The sequence below is a fragment of the Arachis hypogaea genome, chromosome 4, assembly GCF_003086295.3.
Source record: "Arachis hypogaea cultivar Tifrunner chromosome 4, arahy.Tifrunner.gnm2.J5K5, whole genome shotgun sequence".
In the NCBI taxonomy this organism is placed as follows: Eukaryota; Viridiplantae; Streptophyta; class Magnoliopsida; order Fabales; family Fabaceae; genus Arachis; species Arachis hypogaea.
In genome coordinates, this window is record NC_092039.1 from 123,014,821 (window position 1) to 123,031,853 (window position 17,033).

General features: G+C 27.2%; 2 protein-coding genes across 2 annotated transcripts; one reads left to right on the forward strand and one right to left on the reverse strand.

Moving 5' to 3' along the window:
• Positions 1–11,118: 11,118 nt before the first annotated feature.
• Positions 11,119–13,480, forward strand: LOC112797780 (myb-related protein 306). The gene is made up of 3 exons (XM_025840869.3): positions 11,119–11,939; positions 12,076–12,205; positions 12,295–13,480. Exons 1-3 carry the CDS (start codon positions 11,807–11,809, stop codon positions 13,118–13,120), a joined length of 1,089 nt encoding a protein of 362 aa, XP_025696654.1. The 5' UTR covers positions 11,119–11,806; the 3' UTR covers positions 13,121–13,480.
• Positions 13,481–14,749: 1,269 nt separating this feature from the next.
• LOC112795375 (uncharacterized mitochondrial protein AtMg00810-like) lies at positions 14,750–15,937 on the reverse strand. The gene has a single exon (XM_025837305.1). It carries the CDS (start codon positions 15,935–15,937, stop codon positions 14,750–14,752), a length of 1,188 nt encoding a protein of 395 aa, XP_025693090.1.
• Between the last annotated feature and the right edge of the window lie 1,096 nt (positions 15,938–17,033).

Below are 17,033 nucleotides of genomic sequence, written 5' to 3' on the forward strand. Positions count from 1 at the left end.
TGTATGGATAGAATTACGGATCAGAGAACAAACTAAAAAGTTTGTGTAGATTTGCATGGGCTGGAATGTGAAATGGACCAATGAAAGATGAATTAGATAATAGGCAAAATTGATGTTAGACTCATATGGGCTAGTTGTAACTAGCCCAATTAAAATGGAACTATTATTTCTTGTCCCAAAAAAAAGCTGAATTATTATTATTGGCAGAAAATAATTGGGTTATAACTTATAAGTTTTAACCGCAACTTTATATCACTCATGGTTAAATTAATTTGTATACTGATTATCTTATACATTGTGAAACTCATGAGCATATTATATATATATATTGGTTCTCTAGGTTTATTAAAGGTAGGTATATTCCACAGGTTCTCTGGCATATATATTTAAAGCCATTTGAACCTGATTGTCAAACAATAGCACCATGAACTTACACGTATTGGTTAGTAATTAATTGATCCAAAAATATATGTGTTTATATAGCCTCTAATTTCCATGATGAATGAGAGTTAGTTGTAACTATATACTGTCAAGTTGTCATAATATAATTAATAAAATAATATGCTAATTAATATAATGTATTTTAGATGAGAATTAATCAACGACTTTGGTGCATATATACATGCATGTTGTCGTGATCATGATGGTGATGATGTGTATAGTATACGATTTAGATCGGATAAAAAATTAAATTTGGTATGAAATGGATGAAGTGATGATAAAGATTGAAGTCTCCAGAATTGACTCTTCTGGGAAATGGGAGTGAGTGTGGTTTCCTCATTTTCAAACATACTAATAAATAATATAAGAAGCAAAGGGTCCATATACATGAATAATGATAGATACTGGTTTACTAATAGTCAAATTAATGGTGTATTATTTTCTTAAATCATATGAATTCAACCATAAGATGAAAAGAGCACTATATATGTTCATATCATTGTATATACAACATGTTACATGTATGTAATAATAAATGATATGTGACCTATATATGAGTCAGTAAATAGGGTATTAGCAGGACCATTACTATACAAGTATAGATTCTCCTGGCTAAGTTTCTTATTTACTTCTTAATGAATGGAATGGATGAACTTTTCAATTTGCAAGGCTAAAGTATTTTTTTTTTTAAAATTAATGGATACATTTTCAACAAAATATCTTCATATAAAAATAATATTGTAAATTATTAAATAATTTGACATATTTAATTGAATATATTTAACTAAATTATTTATTGATTTATAATATTATTTTCATGTGAAAAAGTTTTTATGAAAATATCTATTAAAATACTTTTATATAGAGAAATGTTGTAAACATAATAAATTATTTTAAATAAAAAATAATTAGATATAAATTAAAAAATAATGAAATTATTTTATCTAAAAATTTAAATTGATGGAAAAAGATACATAAATAACTATATCTCTAACATATTTTTTTATGCAAGAATTTTTTTAGTTTACTTGAAATTTTCATAGTTTCTTTTTTAATTTAATTTATGTTAATTTTTTTTTTGAAATTCAACAAAAATAAAATTCTAAAACTTTTAGTTATAAAAACTCTAATAATATTATATTATAAAATTACTTTATTTAAAAATTTAAACGAATGAAAAGAGACAGATATATATAAATATATTTCTAACAAATTTGTTAAAAATTAATAATTTGTTTACAAAAAGCTATGGTCGTGCCTAGTCTTTTCTTATTCATACTTAGCGTATTTGAAATGAGTCATATAAATTAGCTGGAGTTTATTAGATTGCATATAGATGGGCTTCCCCTTTCCCTTTTTTTTTTTCAGGAAAAAAACTAGAAATATCAATGTTACATATATAGAAAAAAATTTCTTTATTTCATAATCTATTAAACTTGTTACAAATAAGCTATCACTTTTATTTTCTTAGTTCCTCAAGAGTATATATAGAGATTAATTCATTCATTAATTACGTATCATTCAGTTAAAAGCAAACAGCAGACAATCACTTTAGTCATGTCATTTTCTAGCCAAATTTTGAGATAGATGCATGCTTATGCTTTTTCTTTTTCTTTTTTTTTTCCCCGATCCTTATATATAGAGCAGTATATTAACTATTAAGTAGTAATATGGACTCCATCCTCGGTTGAATTTGGCAAACAAATTTCTCTTACCTAAGTGTTATTCCATTGACTTGTTGATGAGGATCATAAACTTGATTATTCCTAAGTATAATTATTGCCGCCATACGTTGTTGGGACTAGACACCATCTTTAATAGCATGGCAACTCTCAATGCATGTTGTGTCATTTTGACATTTCCATGAGACAATGTGCTTGTCTTTAGCATCTTTGATTTTTTCATACTAATTAATGATAATTACTATTAATATTCTTCAAATATAATGCTTAACAAGTCTCTTTTATTTTATTTTGTGTTTTTTTTTGTGTAGTTTTTTTTTCCTCTTGTTAGAGACAACAACAATTAAATTCTAAATTTTTCGATCATAGAAATTCTGGTATTATATCTTAGAATCATTTCTCTTAAAAGTTAAAATTGATAAAAGAAAATACATAAATTATTACATCTTTAATATAAATATATATAAAAAACTAAAATTAAATTAAGGTTTTGCTAATAAATGAATCGATCCTCTAATGTATTATTTTTCTATCATAAAACAATTTTTTTCCAAAGTTTAAGAGCTTGTTTGTTTGTGTGTGATTGAGAAAAATGATTTTTTGAAAGTAGAATACTAGAAGTAGAAAAATATTTCTTATTTGAATATGTTTACAGAAATACGTACTATATATTTTATTAGAACTAAAAGTAGTTAAGTTATTTAGATATAACAGATATATAAGCATCTTTTTTTTTTCTTTTTATAACTAAAAGTAGTTGTGAGATTACAATTATGATCATGAGTAAAAGAAATGATTTTACATAAGATGGTATTTTTAAAAAATTAAAAAATGAAATTTCTTTATTATATATGTTTCCTTATATATATTGGTATAAAATTAAATAATCACATAAATTTTTAATGGAATATATTAACTATGTTATCTTTTAAATGATATTTTATTTAAAATATTTTCTTTTAATAATAGTATGTGATATCTAATATATGTTTTTAGATACACACATGCTCTTGTATGTGTACATATACTACTATAATATTCTCATTACATGAGCTAAGTGAGAAAAAAGGTGGTTAAGGTTTTATGTTTTTATTATATGGATTTATTATTTGTCCTTTTAAGAATAAATTTGTAATATTAACCTTTTTGCATAATTTATTTTCTTCAACTGTTTCTATTTCTCAAGGAAAAAATGTCCAATTCAAGTGTTCAATCATTGTTGACCTCTTAAAAAAAAGAATTTCAGCATAAAAATAAAAAATACAAAATTTACGTAAATTCAAAATCTTTTTATATATCAGACATTCTTACAAGCACAAATAATGAGCTGTATCTATTTATTATTTAACATGTCTTCTCAGGTAATTAAGAAGTATAATTTTTTATTAATTTTTTATTTTATCTTGTGTTAAATTTTTTTTAGGATAATAAATATTAAATTTTTTTATCTTTTGATACTACAGGTTCTGATAATGTCTTAAAAGAATAAAAGTTAAAATTATTTATCTTAAAAATTTAAAATAATAAATAAAAACACATTAATGGTTTTATATATCTTATAATATAAAAAATTTCAAATATGTATAGCTGTCTAGCTGACAATGCAACTAGAATCAATGAAGGAAACAATGAAGCACCATATCAATCAAAATTTGTGATAGAGATCAAGAAAGGAACAAATTCAGTGACTGCTACTTAATTAATTAGGTTCTTCATCGTTTTTATATGTATTCACTAAAACTCAACAAATTGAACAAACAGACAAATATGGTAAACCCTAATTAAGATGATACTAGTAGCATGATGTTCTATCTCCTTTTGAATTTTCATAAAACACCAGTGACAAAATAATATTTAAGCATTATTGCAAAATGTTTTAATTTTTTTTCACAGTATTTTTTTGTTTGGCAGGTCAAGAATTAATTTCAAGTTAAGGATTAATCTGTCGTCGATCCATTTAAAAATTTGTCATTAGTCAATAAATTACTACATGTATAATACAAAAGTCGAATCTCTGACACATTATTAAACAGATTAGTAACAACTCAATTTTATTCAAAATATTTTATATTTGATCAATTAAAATAGAGGATTATTCTAGAGTTAGACACAGTCACCAAAAAAAAAAAATTTCATAGAGTTAGACACATATATAGACGTACCTTGACTTTGAGTGTACCCTTAGATTTGTATAAATAAAATTAAATGAATAGAGGCTCTAGCTTGTAAGTGTGTGACCAATTCAAAGGGTATGTGTGGGCCTTTGTTTGGGTGCATGCCACTTCAAATGTCATTTATGATGAAGTTTATTACGATGATTTTTTGTTTTTCTTTTCCAAAAAATTTAAAGGAGCAGTGTTAATTAGTTTGCGGTAGCTTTGGTTTCCATCACCGAATTGCCTGATCTATACTTAATTGTTTAGAGTCCACATACACATCCATGCATTATTAAATTCATATATATATGAATTCATCAGTTTTAAGTGGCATATGCATTCAGTTTCTTGAATTGCCATGCACCAACATGATCTTGACTCTTTTTATGTTTTAAATGGCATAAAATTTATATGATCATGAGGAATAGTATCCCGTTATACCTATGCTTTTTTTCTTATTCTTTTATCTTTTTTAAAGTTGATGAATTTGGTAGAATAGTGACTCAAGTTAATTTTTGTCATTATTTAACGATTTTTTTAACGAATATTTCGTATTGTCTCAAAATAATAATATATTAAAAGTCAAAATATTTTTTTTGGGACAAAAAATGATGTTATCTTTTGTAAAAATGAATAAGAAGCTAAATTGAAAGGTAATTCAATTCAGTATTTAAATAGTTTTATTAAAGAATCATATTAACTTAATCAATCATAAATCAACAAAATAATAGATGCGCCAGTTTAAAATCACCACAAATCGACATAAAAACTGCCGCAAAGTTTCGTTTCTCTTGTAATGATGCCTATAGATGAAATTTAATATTTTTAATCAACACTAAATATTAAAAACTAAAATTTAAATTATAAACATTAAATTTTAAATTTTAATAATATAAAAATAATATATTAAATTAAAGTATTGGCTAATATTGATAAAAGTATTATCTTCTAATATTTCACATATTATTACAAAGACAAAAAAATTTACAAAAGAAAAATATTAGCACATTATTGTCTTCATTTTAATTTTTAAAAGTGCTGCTGAATGTACTAGTAATACTCAAATTGGCTACAGTTTGGTAACTGTCGCAAAATTTGTAGTGACGGCTAAAATTGTAAGACAATTCAAACCATCAATAAACAATAACTAAAAAAAAATTATTACAAAATATTTTTTTATGAATTTAATTTTGATATATTAATAATTAGTATAAAATATTTTATATATTTATTCAATCATATTTATTATATCTTAAATAATTATTTACGTCGTTAATAAAAAAATAATTATTTTTATTAATAAATCGTTACATAATTAAATATATGTATAAAATTATTTTATATTAACAGTTTTATCAAAATTAATTTTTTTTATAATCTATAAGTATTAGTTTAATCTTTAAAATATTTCAAAAATAATTTTTAATTTCTAGCCGATTAACAATTAATCAGTGTGACATCCTAAGTCACCACTTATCAATTATGGCTATATGACACGTCATGTCATTGATTAATACCACGTACTAACTACGTATATAATGCACGGAATGAGTTAATATATAATTTTAAAATTTTAGAAATTAAAATGAAATATAATTATTCTTAAGTCCTTTTTTTATGTATAATTTCAAATTTTAAATGTTTTTGGTGTCGGTATACTCTAGTTCGTTTTCAATCATTTATTATTAGTTACAACAACGATTTTAAGGCTAATAAGTAATAACTAAAAAATTTAGTAATCAAGATGTTGTCTCAATTGAAAAAGGAGAGTACCGTCTATCAATAATATCAATGATAATAAATGTATTTTTAGTAGGCTTTGCAATTTGAAAACCAAGCACGAAAGATTTTCACAATATAAATTAAAAGAATATACCTTTCACGGGAGTCAAGTATATGAAGAGTGTATTACATTCCGTTAAAAAAACTAGCTTAGCTTATTGGATAAAATAATTTTGTACCTTAAGTTGTACCACACTAATATAAGCTAAGCTTATCATTACTTTTTTGTTTGATGTGCGACTAGACAATTTTCCTTTTTAGATAATTTTCCTTTTTAGACAATTTTCATTCATGGTAGATCTTTTTTAGTCTCGTAGATTAAAAATAAATCTGTCGCACATTAAAATTCAATTTAAAAAATTGTCACGGGTTAAATGATTAATAAATTATTATATATAAAAATAAAATTTAATTTTTTGATAATTATTTAAACGAACTAATAAATTAAATTAGTAAAGCTAACTCATATATGTGAGACTTATTTATTGTCAACTATTTATAAGAATTTGCGTCCACCATGACTTATTATGTTGACTATATATACTTTGATATAGCAGCCCCTTTTGTCTTATGTACTATTTTTCGATAGAATTATTATCTCATTATTTAATTTAATTTATTATATATTGTTAACCTTTATCCAATTTGTATGCAGTCTTTTGTTTTGTTCGGCTGAAAAGATTTAATTAATAAGTATTTTAAATGTACATATTAAACTTATCATAAATAAAAGTTTTTAAATTTTTTTAATAAATATTAAAAAATATGTTAAAAATGAAAACTTTTTATATTTTTTTTATAATTTTTTTAATAATAATGAGAGTCCATTCTAACTATTAGACTACATTTGGATTTTGTTCAGGGCAAAATATATATAGATGGAGACAGAAAATTAGAGACAGCGATAAAAAAACTTTCTATTTTGTTTGTTAAAAATTAAAGATTCTGTTTATATTTTTATCCTGGGATGAAAATATGGAGATATAAAAATAAAAATATAGAAACAGAATAATCTATCTATGTCTCTGGAACAAATTTATTAGCAGAATTGTTTATCCATTATAAAATTTGGGAGACATAAATATATTTTAGAGACAAAAATAATTATTTTTGATAATATGAGATTTAGACAATATTATGATAGAAATGTAACAGATGATAAATGAATAATCTTAGATTTTTAAAATGGTTTAACCTTAAATTAATATAAATAAATTTTTATGTTATATTTTAGTTTTTTTAATAAATAAATTATGCATATTTATCTTTTAAATTAAATTATATGTTGAATTGTATTATGTTATGTTTATTATTTTATTTTTAAAAAAAAATTATCTTTTTTCAATTAATAATATCTACAAATATCTACAAAAATTTGATCTCTACGAAGGAATTTTGGGTCATAGAATCTCACTGCAGTCCCTAAATATTGGGTGGTTATGCCTTGATTAGTAGTGTATGATGCTTGCATTCAGTAAAAAGAAAAATAAAGAATTATTTAGGTAGCTTTAATTTTAAGATTATAGTTTCTCACTTTCATTATATATATGCTTATCAAAGAGAAGCAAAAAAGTCTTTATGGTCGCTGTCCTAAATATTAATAAGCATTGATACTAAGTGTACGAATGCTTAATGAATTTAGTGATAAGTTAAAAGAAAAAAGGTGGTGGTTTATTGAGATCACCGATGAGCAAACAATGAACAGGGGAGGTGGACATTTACGTGTGACATCATTTATAAACTTTTCTATTAATTAATAAGAAAAAAACACTGTAATATGATGTTCATACCAAAATTTTATCAATCATACAAATTTGGATTTGCTTATGACGCTTATTTAGTTCTACAAAATACTTTAAACATTTTAATATAGTAGAAAATTTAAAAGTTCAATTCTTTCTTGTTATAGCTTAATTAACAAGTGCTCTATATATAGAAAAATAAATTTAGCCAATGAGAATTTACATAGTTTCATAAGGTCTGAACTGGAATTTAGAAAAACCGGAGATTTTTTTAATATTTTGTGGGTGTTTTTCTAATATATATATATATATATATATATATATATATATATATATATATATATATATATATATATATATATGTTGTTTGATTTGGAAGCAAACCCAAAAATTTTTTGTTAAAAAGAATAAAATTTGTATATATTTAAGAGTTTTGTTAATAAATGTTTTAAAGAAATTTTTAAAAAAATATTATAATTAACAAATTTACGTAATTTTTTTAGTTTTATATATTAAATACATCAAAAATAACAAATTATTTTCCATTTATACTTTAATTTTAACCAATGTATACATGTGTCATTAGGATAAACAGCAATGTTAGGAACAATTCTATATAAGCCAAGAATCAGTCAACTGGTAAACCAGAGACACCGGTGACTTTAACTGAATGTTGCTACTGATAGGCACACGGATGTTTTTTTTCTTATAAATTGGATGGTTTTGGATATGATTTCTATGTTTCATGTGTTACGCATTAATAAAACATAATTAATTATATGGAACCAACTAATGAATGATTAAAACATCTGTTCCGTGATTCTCTCCTATCACTAGCGTATCTTCCCTCATGTTTTGAACGTGGTCAACAATAACTTAAAAAACAAATTAAATTATAAATTAATAAAACTAATTATAATTAATTATGTTGTTCTATTCTTGACTGATTATTAATTGGTTCCATATACTTTTCCTAGGATAAAACATAAAAACATGTCTATTCTTAATGTTAAAAGAATATTCAATTTAATCTCTTGAAATTTAGAGCTAGATTTAAATTGATTCTTAAAATTTTAAATGACTTAAATTTGACTTTTAAATTAGTATTTTTATCTGTAATAGCATTATAAAAATATAAATTTTTTAGAATTATGGTCTACTTTGTCCTAATAATATAGATTACGTCAGATACAAAAAATTTATAGAATCAAACTATTTTTATAAAAAAAATTGTAGGTTGACAAAAATTTTCGACTAAGAAGACTAATATCTCTATAGATAAAAAATTAAATAATAAGATTCTTAGTTATTATTTTTATATGAAAAAGTCTAAATTTTTGTCAATAATTAATTTAAAATTCTTTATCTAAAATTTAAAATAATTTAACGTGTATACTTTTATATTTAATTAGGTGTTAAGTCTATTGCACAAATAAAAATAATTAATTTTTATATTTACTATTTAAAAATGATATTTATTTCTCTATATATATAAAAATATAATTAGATATTAGCATAAAAAATGATATTGATAGTTATAAAATTAACTCAAAATTAATTTTTTTAAACTATTAAATATTGATTCTAACTTTTAATTATAACATTAGTATTCTCTCTAAATTATATGTAATAAACATTTGAAAGAAGAGAAATAAAAATATAGATAAAAAGATAAATGGTAAAAATTTAAAACTAAATGAAAAACTAAAAAAATATGTAATAATAATAATATTTTTTATTTTAATTATATTATTTTATTAATTTTATTTTTTGTAGAACAGAAATATAGAAAAAATAGAGAATGAGAGAAAAGAGAGAGAAAGATAAAGATGAAGAATGATAATGAGAATTTGTTAATTTTAGAAGAAAAAATTTATTTTAATTGGAATAAAAAATATCAAATGACATATTTTGATTTGTCAAATTATTAATATAAAATATAAATTAATATAGAGTGAAAATGATAGAGAGAAATAGAAAAATAGAGAGAGGTAGATGAGAGAATTTAGGAAGGGAGTTTATTAATTTTAGAGGAAAATATTTTCTCTCAATTTTAATAAGAGAGTGTCATGTGACATATTTGGTTATTAAATTAGATAGTAGTATATGATATATAATATAGGTATATTTCAATTTTAATTTCAATGTTTCAATTTTAATGCAATTAAAGAATATCATGTTGTACATTTTGATTGTCAAATTTGTAATTAGTCATTAATAATGATATATAAAAGAGATAAAGTGATTGAAGGAATGAGAGAGATAAAGAAAGAAGAGTGAGGAGGGGAGAACTTTTTAATTTTGGAGAGAATGATTTGATTTCAATTACAACGAGGGAGTGACATGTGGCACATTTTAGTTGTAAAATTAGTAAGGAGGAGGGAATGATTCTTTAATTTGGAGGGAAATATTCGATTTCAATTATAATAAGAGAGTGACATGTGATATATTTTGGTTGTAAAATTAGTAAGAATAAGGAAAGATTCATTAATGTTGGAGGAAAAAATTTGATTTCAATTGTAATAAAAAAATAACATGTGAAGCATTTTAATTATAATTTGACATATTAATTTATATTATCACGTTGAATAAAATAAAATGATATTATTTTATATTAGTGTTCAATCTTTAACAATATATTCTCATTTTATGACCATTACTAGTAAAAAAAATATAAAAGATGTTATTTTTGTTAAAGATTAAATGCTAATATAAAATAATACCATTATATTTTATCCAACATAATAAATTAATGTGCCATATCAATAGATCATTAACGAAAACAAATTTAAAAACTAACACAAACTATTATTATAAAATTAAAACTTCAATTTGAGTGAATTGAAATTTTAGACATAAATTTAAATCTAACTTCAAATTTTAGAAATCAAATTAAACATAAACTCCTTAATATTCTTAACAACTCATAACAAGTGGCTAAACAAATTCTTATATAAATAAATAAATGCTCCTACAAATACATACCCATTAAATCTAGCCAAAAACATGTTGTAATTTGCAAAACCCTAAAAGTTAATGGGTAATAAGGTTGGTTATAAGCAGATCCTACGTGATGATCTATTCCCTATAATGGAAGAGGTGATTAGGCTTTGCAAAAGTCAGCTTTATCCTCATTGAAGCAATTAATGGCATGCCGGGGATTAGAGACATTTAAAGGCTGAGATACATATGGCTTTCCCAGTGCAACCCACATTCAATGCAACGCGCTTTTCATTACTATTACTCTTACCACTATTATTATTCTTATTATTTACTTATTACTATTACTATCACACACACACAGCTGAATAATTTGCTGCCCTTCACTTAATGCCCTTGCTGTCAACTTTTGACCTTGGAGCACCTTCCTCTCTTCTTTACTTCTTTAAGTCAACATCCTCACACACCTCAACACTCAATTTTTTATCATATATTAATATTAATTCTTCTTCTAGAAGCATTCTAATTTTTATTAACATTTTCTATTTTAAAATATTTATAATCGTTAAATCACATCCGTTTTTTAAATAATTATTCATATAATTAGTACAAAAAATAATTAATTTTACGTATTTGTTTATACATTTAAAGTTACTTTATATTAAAAGTATATTAATTTTTTTTTAAAAATAAATTAAATATATAATAAAATAATGTAAGGGATATCGGTTACACCACCTCCAAAGTCATACCCCCAACATTTTAACCCCCTTTGTGTTTTTGCTATATATGTACACCAAGCACTCCTTAGCCTTGGACACTTGCCTTAGCTTACACCAAGAAAAAGAGGTTATATATTATATATTATATACCATAGAGAAGTAGCACATAGATAGATAGATAGATCATCACAAAGTAGCAAGTGATAGGGAGAGGAAAACGACCGAGATATCTACATACATAATTATAATTAGAATAATTGGTTGTTGTTATATTGAGGAGGGGGTGCACTCACATAAGCTAAGAATTGAAGAAGAAAGAAGGGAAAAGAAAACAAGGAGACATGGGAAGACCACCATGTTGTGATAAAGAAGGTGTGAAGAAAGGTCCGTGGACTCCTGAAGAAGATATCATTTTGGTCTCTTATATCCAAGAACATGGTCCTGGCAATTGGAGGGCTGTTCCTACCAACACAGGTATTTATTATTTTTTTAATATTAATTATGTTCATATATACATATCTAGCACTATGATCTCAAAAAGCTTCATTTTTGTTGGCTCTTATTAGTGGGCTTTAATTAATTAGTTTCCACTTTAATTAAATTTTTCCAGGGTTATCAAGATGTAGCAAGAGTTGTAGACTTAGATGGACTAATTACTTGAGGCCTGGAATCAAAAGGGGTAACTTCACTGAACAAGAAGAAAAGATGATTATCCATCTTCAAGATCTCTTAGGAAACAGGTAATTAATTAATTAGTTATTAATATTTATTATTATTTTTTGGATATATTTTCACATGGCTAATTAATTAATTGAATTTATGGATGCAGATGGGCTGCAATTGCTTCATACCTACCACAAAGGACGGATAATGATATAAAGAATTATTGGAACACGCATCTGAAGAAGAAGCTCAAGAAGTTGCAAGCTCCGAGTTCTGGAGTTTGCAACTTCGGCGAAACCGGAACTGGAACCGAAATTGGACCCGGAGCGAATTATTCCGGTTCGATTCCGGTTCGAGGCCAGTGGGAGCGAAGGCTCCAAACCGATATCCACATGGCGAAAAGAGCCCTCAGTGAAGCCCTTTCACCGGAGAATAATAATAATAACAATAATAATAATTTTTCTTCTTCAACTTCAACAAAAGCGATTGCACAATCATCATCTTTGTGCTATGCTTCAAGTGCTGAGAACATAGCACGTTTGTTGAAGGGTTGGATGAAGAATCCAGCAACAAATAACAAGTGTTCAAGAACAAACTCTTCATCTTTGACTACTCAAAACAACAATTTCTTTGTTGTTAATGGTGGTGACACAGCTTCAAAGGGATCAGGAGGAGGAAGCAGTAGCAATGATAACAGTGTTGAGTTGTCTGAAACCTTTGAATCCTTGTTTGGTTTGGAGTCTTTGGATTACTCATCAAACGCTACTACTACAACCACTACAACTACCACCACTACTTCAGATCATGATCATGACCAGTTTTCTCATCAATCTTTGTCTCCTAATGATGAGAACAATGTTTTTCAAGAAAATGAAAGCAAGCCTGAGATTATTGAAGATGTCATGCCATTCTCTTTGCTTGAGAAGTGGCTTCTTGAAGAGGTTGCTTGCCAAGATCAGAAAGTTATTACTACCGATGCCAAGTTCTTCTAGAACAATCAAGAAGATATAGAAGAATGTATGGTTCAACTTTTTGTGACATATAATTATTAATTAATTATATATATCATCATCAGTTCTAGTGAAATTAAAGCTAGGAGAAGATGTAATTTCATCAAATCATCAAAAGTTTGATGCTAGCTACAAGTGTATATCTATCTCACTAGTAACATTATAGTATTTATCATATACTATATGTTATATATATTATTAATGTTAGGTGCATCATATCACTGGGAAAGTTTGTTTCTTCTATATATGTGTAAAGTTGATGTGATGAGATCTTAGTTTCTTTTTTATTCTTTCATTGTTTCATTATTCTGTTCTTCCTGGAAATTCAAGTTTAATTTCACATGTCTTCAATTTTATTACTCCATCTGGGATTTAGTTTCTGTGTTAATTACAAGTGTTCAATTTAACTAAAATTCTTAGTAATTAATCAAGCTAATAAATTAAAAATACATATTTAAAATTGGGGATTAACTAAGGACACCAAAAAGATTAACTTTATTTTGATGATTTTTATACATCTATTAATAACATTAACAATACAAAAAAGAATCATTGAAACTCTCTCTTGGGATATTCTTGATCATTTATTAACCAAACTCTTAAATCAAAATTTTACCATATAAAAACGAGAACTTTAGGGTGCGTTTTTATTTTCAATTTTTTTATTTTTTATATTTTATGAAAAAAAATAAAACTTTGTTTTTTCACAAAATTTTAAAAATTAAATACACTTTTATAGATCAGTTATTTTCCTCAGGAAGTAACCGTTTAGATAAGCAAATTTTGATGGTTTGATTTGAATTTTACATGGGTTGCTAAGCTAAAAATGGTATGATATGTGACAATACTTCATCATTTAAACGATGGATGCTGCCGTCTCCAAAGGCACCCAGATATATTTTTTACCACCTTGTTATGGAAATAGTAGTTAGTAGTCAATATATATTATATTGTTGGCTTAATTTACTTTCACGATCATTTTAATGAAGAAAAAGTATTAGCTGATTATTATTATTTTTTTATCATTTAGCTGATTATTTAATAAACTAAGTATGAAAGAGTTAATTTTTAATTACTTAATAATATGAAATAATTTTCTATTGTAAAATTATTTTTAAACTAAATTTTTGAAAGATTTAGAGTTTAGAATTAAGATTTAGGAGTTTTAAATTTAAAATTTTGAAGTTGAAATTTAGAATAATTTTTTTTAAAAAATTGATTGATGTTGATTGAAAGGTATCAGATCATAAAGGGTGATCTTGAAGAAGAGTCAAAACAAAAGTTGAAAGAAAGAAAGAGCAGAGAAGGCAAGGATTATTTATAAGCAATGAAACTAGCGGTGAGTTGAGTAAGGAAGCTTCAAGCATCTTCTAGCATCTATAGCTAACTAACTAACTAAAAAGGGAAGAGTGAGGACTAACAGCACTAATTGCCTAACAGAATTGACAGCAAACACATGCCTTCTAACAGAATCAATCAGCAAGCACATAAGGCACAATACTCATTCTAAACGTGCTTAATTCTAACCATGCCATAACTCCTATATCATCATCTCTAGTTGTCCACCTTTGTTGATTGTAAACACTTTGTTGACTGCTTGACACTATAACTTCAAGCATCACCACTATCTTCAGTTGCTGTCATCTGCTGTTGATTGTGAACACTCAGCCTACCTCGAAAGTGAAGTAAGTTCTCAGAGGGTATTGCCTTTGTAAGGATGTCCGCTACTTGAACTGAGCCTGGAATGTGACTGACCTGTATTGCCTTGCTATTAACAAAGTCACGGACAAAATGTAAATCTATTTCAAAATGTTTGGACTTAGAGTGCAAAATGGGATTAGCAGCAAGTAGGACAGCACTCAAGTTATCACAGTATAGCATTGGTGCTTCTGGTAGAGGATGCAATAGCTCCCTCATCATAGTCTTTATCCAAGTCAGTTCTGCCACTGCCTCTGCCATACTCCTGTACTCAGCTTCAGTGCTGGATCTAGCTACCACTGTCTGCTTCTTTGAAGTCCAGGAGATTAGGTTTGTCCCAAGAAAAATGCAATAGCCACTAGTAGATTTTCTATCATCCGGGTCTCCAGCCCAGTCCGAATCACTATAAGTAGTTATTCCCAAGGAAGTCTCTCGCTTTAGATGTAAACCATAGCTGGATGTGCCACTAAGATACCTTAGAACTCGTTTGACCAGCTTCCAATGCGACTCTAAAGGAGCTTGGACAAACTGTGACAATTTGTTGACACTATAGCATATTTCAGGCCTGGTTATTGTTAAGTATTGCAAGCTACCAATGATTGATCTGTATAGCTGTGGATCACAGAAGCTGGAACCTCCAAGTGCTGTGATCTTTACTGTGGAAGGCAAGGGAGTGTGACAAGGTGCACAGCCCACCATGCCAGCTTTCTTTAGGAGCTCATGAATGTACTTCTGTTGAGTGAGTATTAGCCCTTTATCACAGGTTTTGTTTACCTGGATTCCAAGAAAATAGTGCAGGTCTCCCATGTCCTTCAGGGCAAATTTATCATTCAGTTTTGCTATAACCTCCTTCACAAGCTCTGTTGACTCCCCAGTTACTATGATATCATCAACATACACAAGCACATAGGTCTTGAGCCCTCTATGATTCTGAATGAAGACTGAGATATCAGATTTTGTGGCTTCAAAACCAATCTCCCTTAAACCACCAGCCAACTTGTAATACCACTCTCTTGGGGCTTGCTTTAACCCATAGAGAGCTTTGGTGAGCTTACACACCAATGAGGGATCTCCCTGCTCATAACCAGGAGGCTGTTTCATGTATACTTCTTCTGTTAAATCACCATGAAGAAAAGCATTGTTTACATCTAGCTGTCTGATTGTTCAGGACTTTGATATAGCAATAGAGAGTATGAGTCTGATGGAAACAGGTTTCACCACAGGACTATAAGTTTCAGTAAAATCAGAACCAGGCCTTTGGGCATACCCTTGAGCAACCAGCCTTGCTTTATGCTTTTCCAAAGAGCCATCTGCATTGTATTTTATTCTGAAAATCCACCTGCTGCCAATTGCTTTTCTGTTTGGTGGAAGCCTCATTAATTTCCATGTTTTATTCTTGATCAATGCAGCATATTCTGCATTTATAGCTGCCTTCCACTCTGAAAATTTGAGGGCTTGTGTTACAGTTCTTGGCTCAACATTTGCAAGAAAAACCTTTGGCTTGATTATGCCAGCTTGGCCCCTGATGATCATTGGGTGAGAATTAGCTGCTGTAGAAGGGTGGATAGGATCTGGATTCATAGACATTGGTAATACAATCTCAATGTCATTAATAGGAATTGGAGTTAGATTGGAGGAGCTTGCTATTGGTAACTCAGTCCTAACTAGAGGATTGGTAGCAGGGATGTCTATTGGCTGCTGAGGTACTGTGGAGTTAATCTGAGAGGAGGTAGAGGAGGTATGACTAGCAGAGTGCTGATTTAAGACATCTTCCAATAGGGCTGATTCAGGTCTTGAAGTATTCAGTCTTGGAATGGTTGGAATGACTGTTACAGTAGATGAGGCATTATTAATATGAGTGTGATTTGTTGCTTGCTGAAAGGGGAACTGATCTTCAAAGAATACCACATGAGGAGTGATAATGACTCTTCCATATTGAGTGAGGCATTTATACCCTTTATAGGAGGTTCCATACCCAATGAAGGTGCAGGGGAAAGACCTGAAGTCCAACTTATGCTTGTTGTAAGCTCTATGATGAGAAAAACACAAGCAGCCAAAAACTCTAAACTGCTCATAGGAAGGTTTCTTGCCAAACAATTTTTTCATAGGAGATAATCCATTTAGGACTGGTGTTGGTAGCATATTTGTCAGCTTTGCAGCAGTAGTAAAAGCCTCACCCCAAAATTTTGTAGGCATG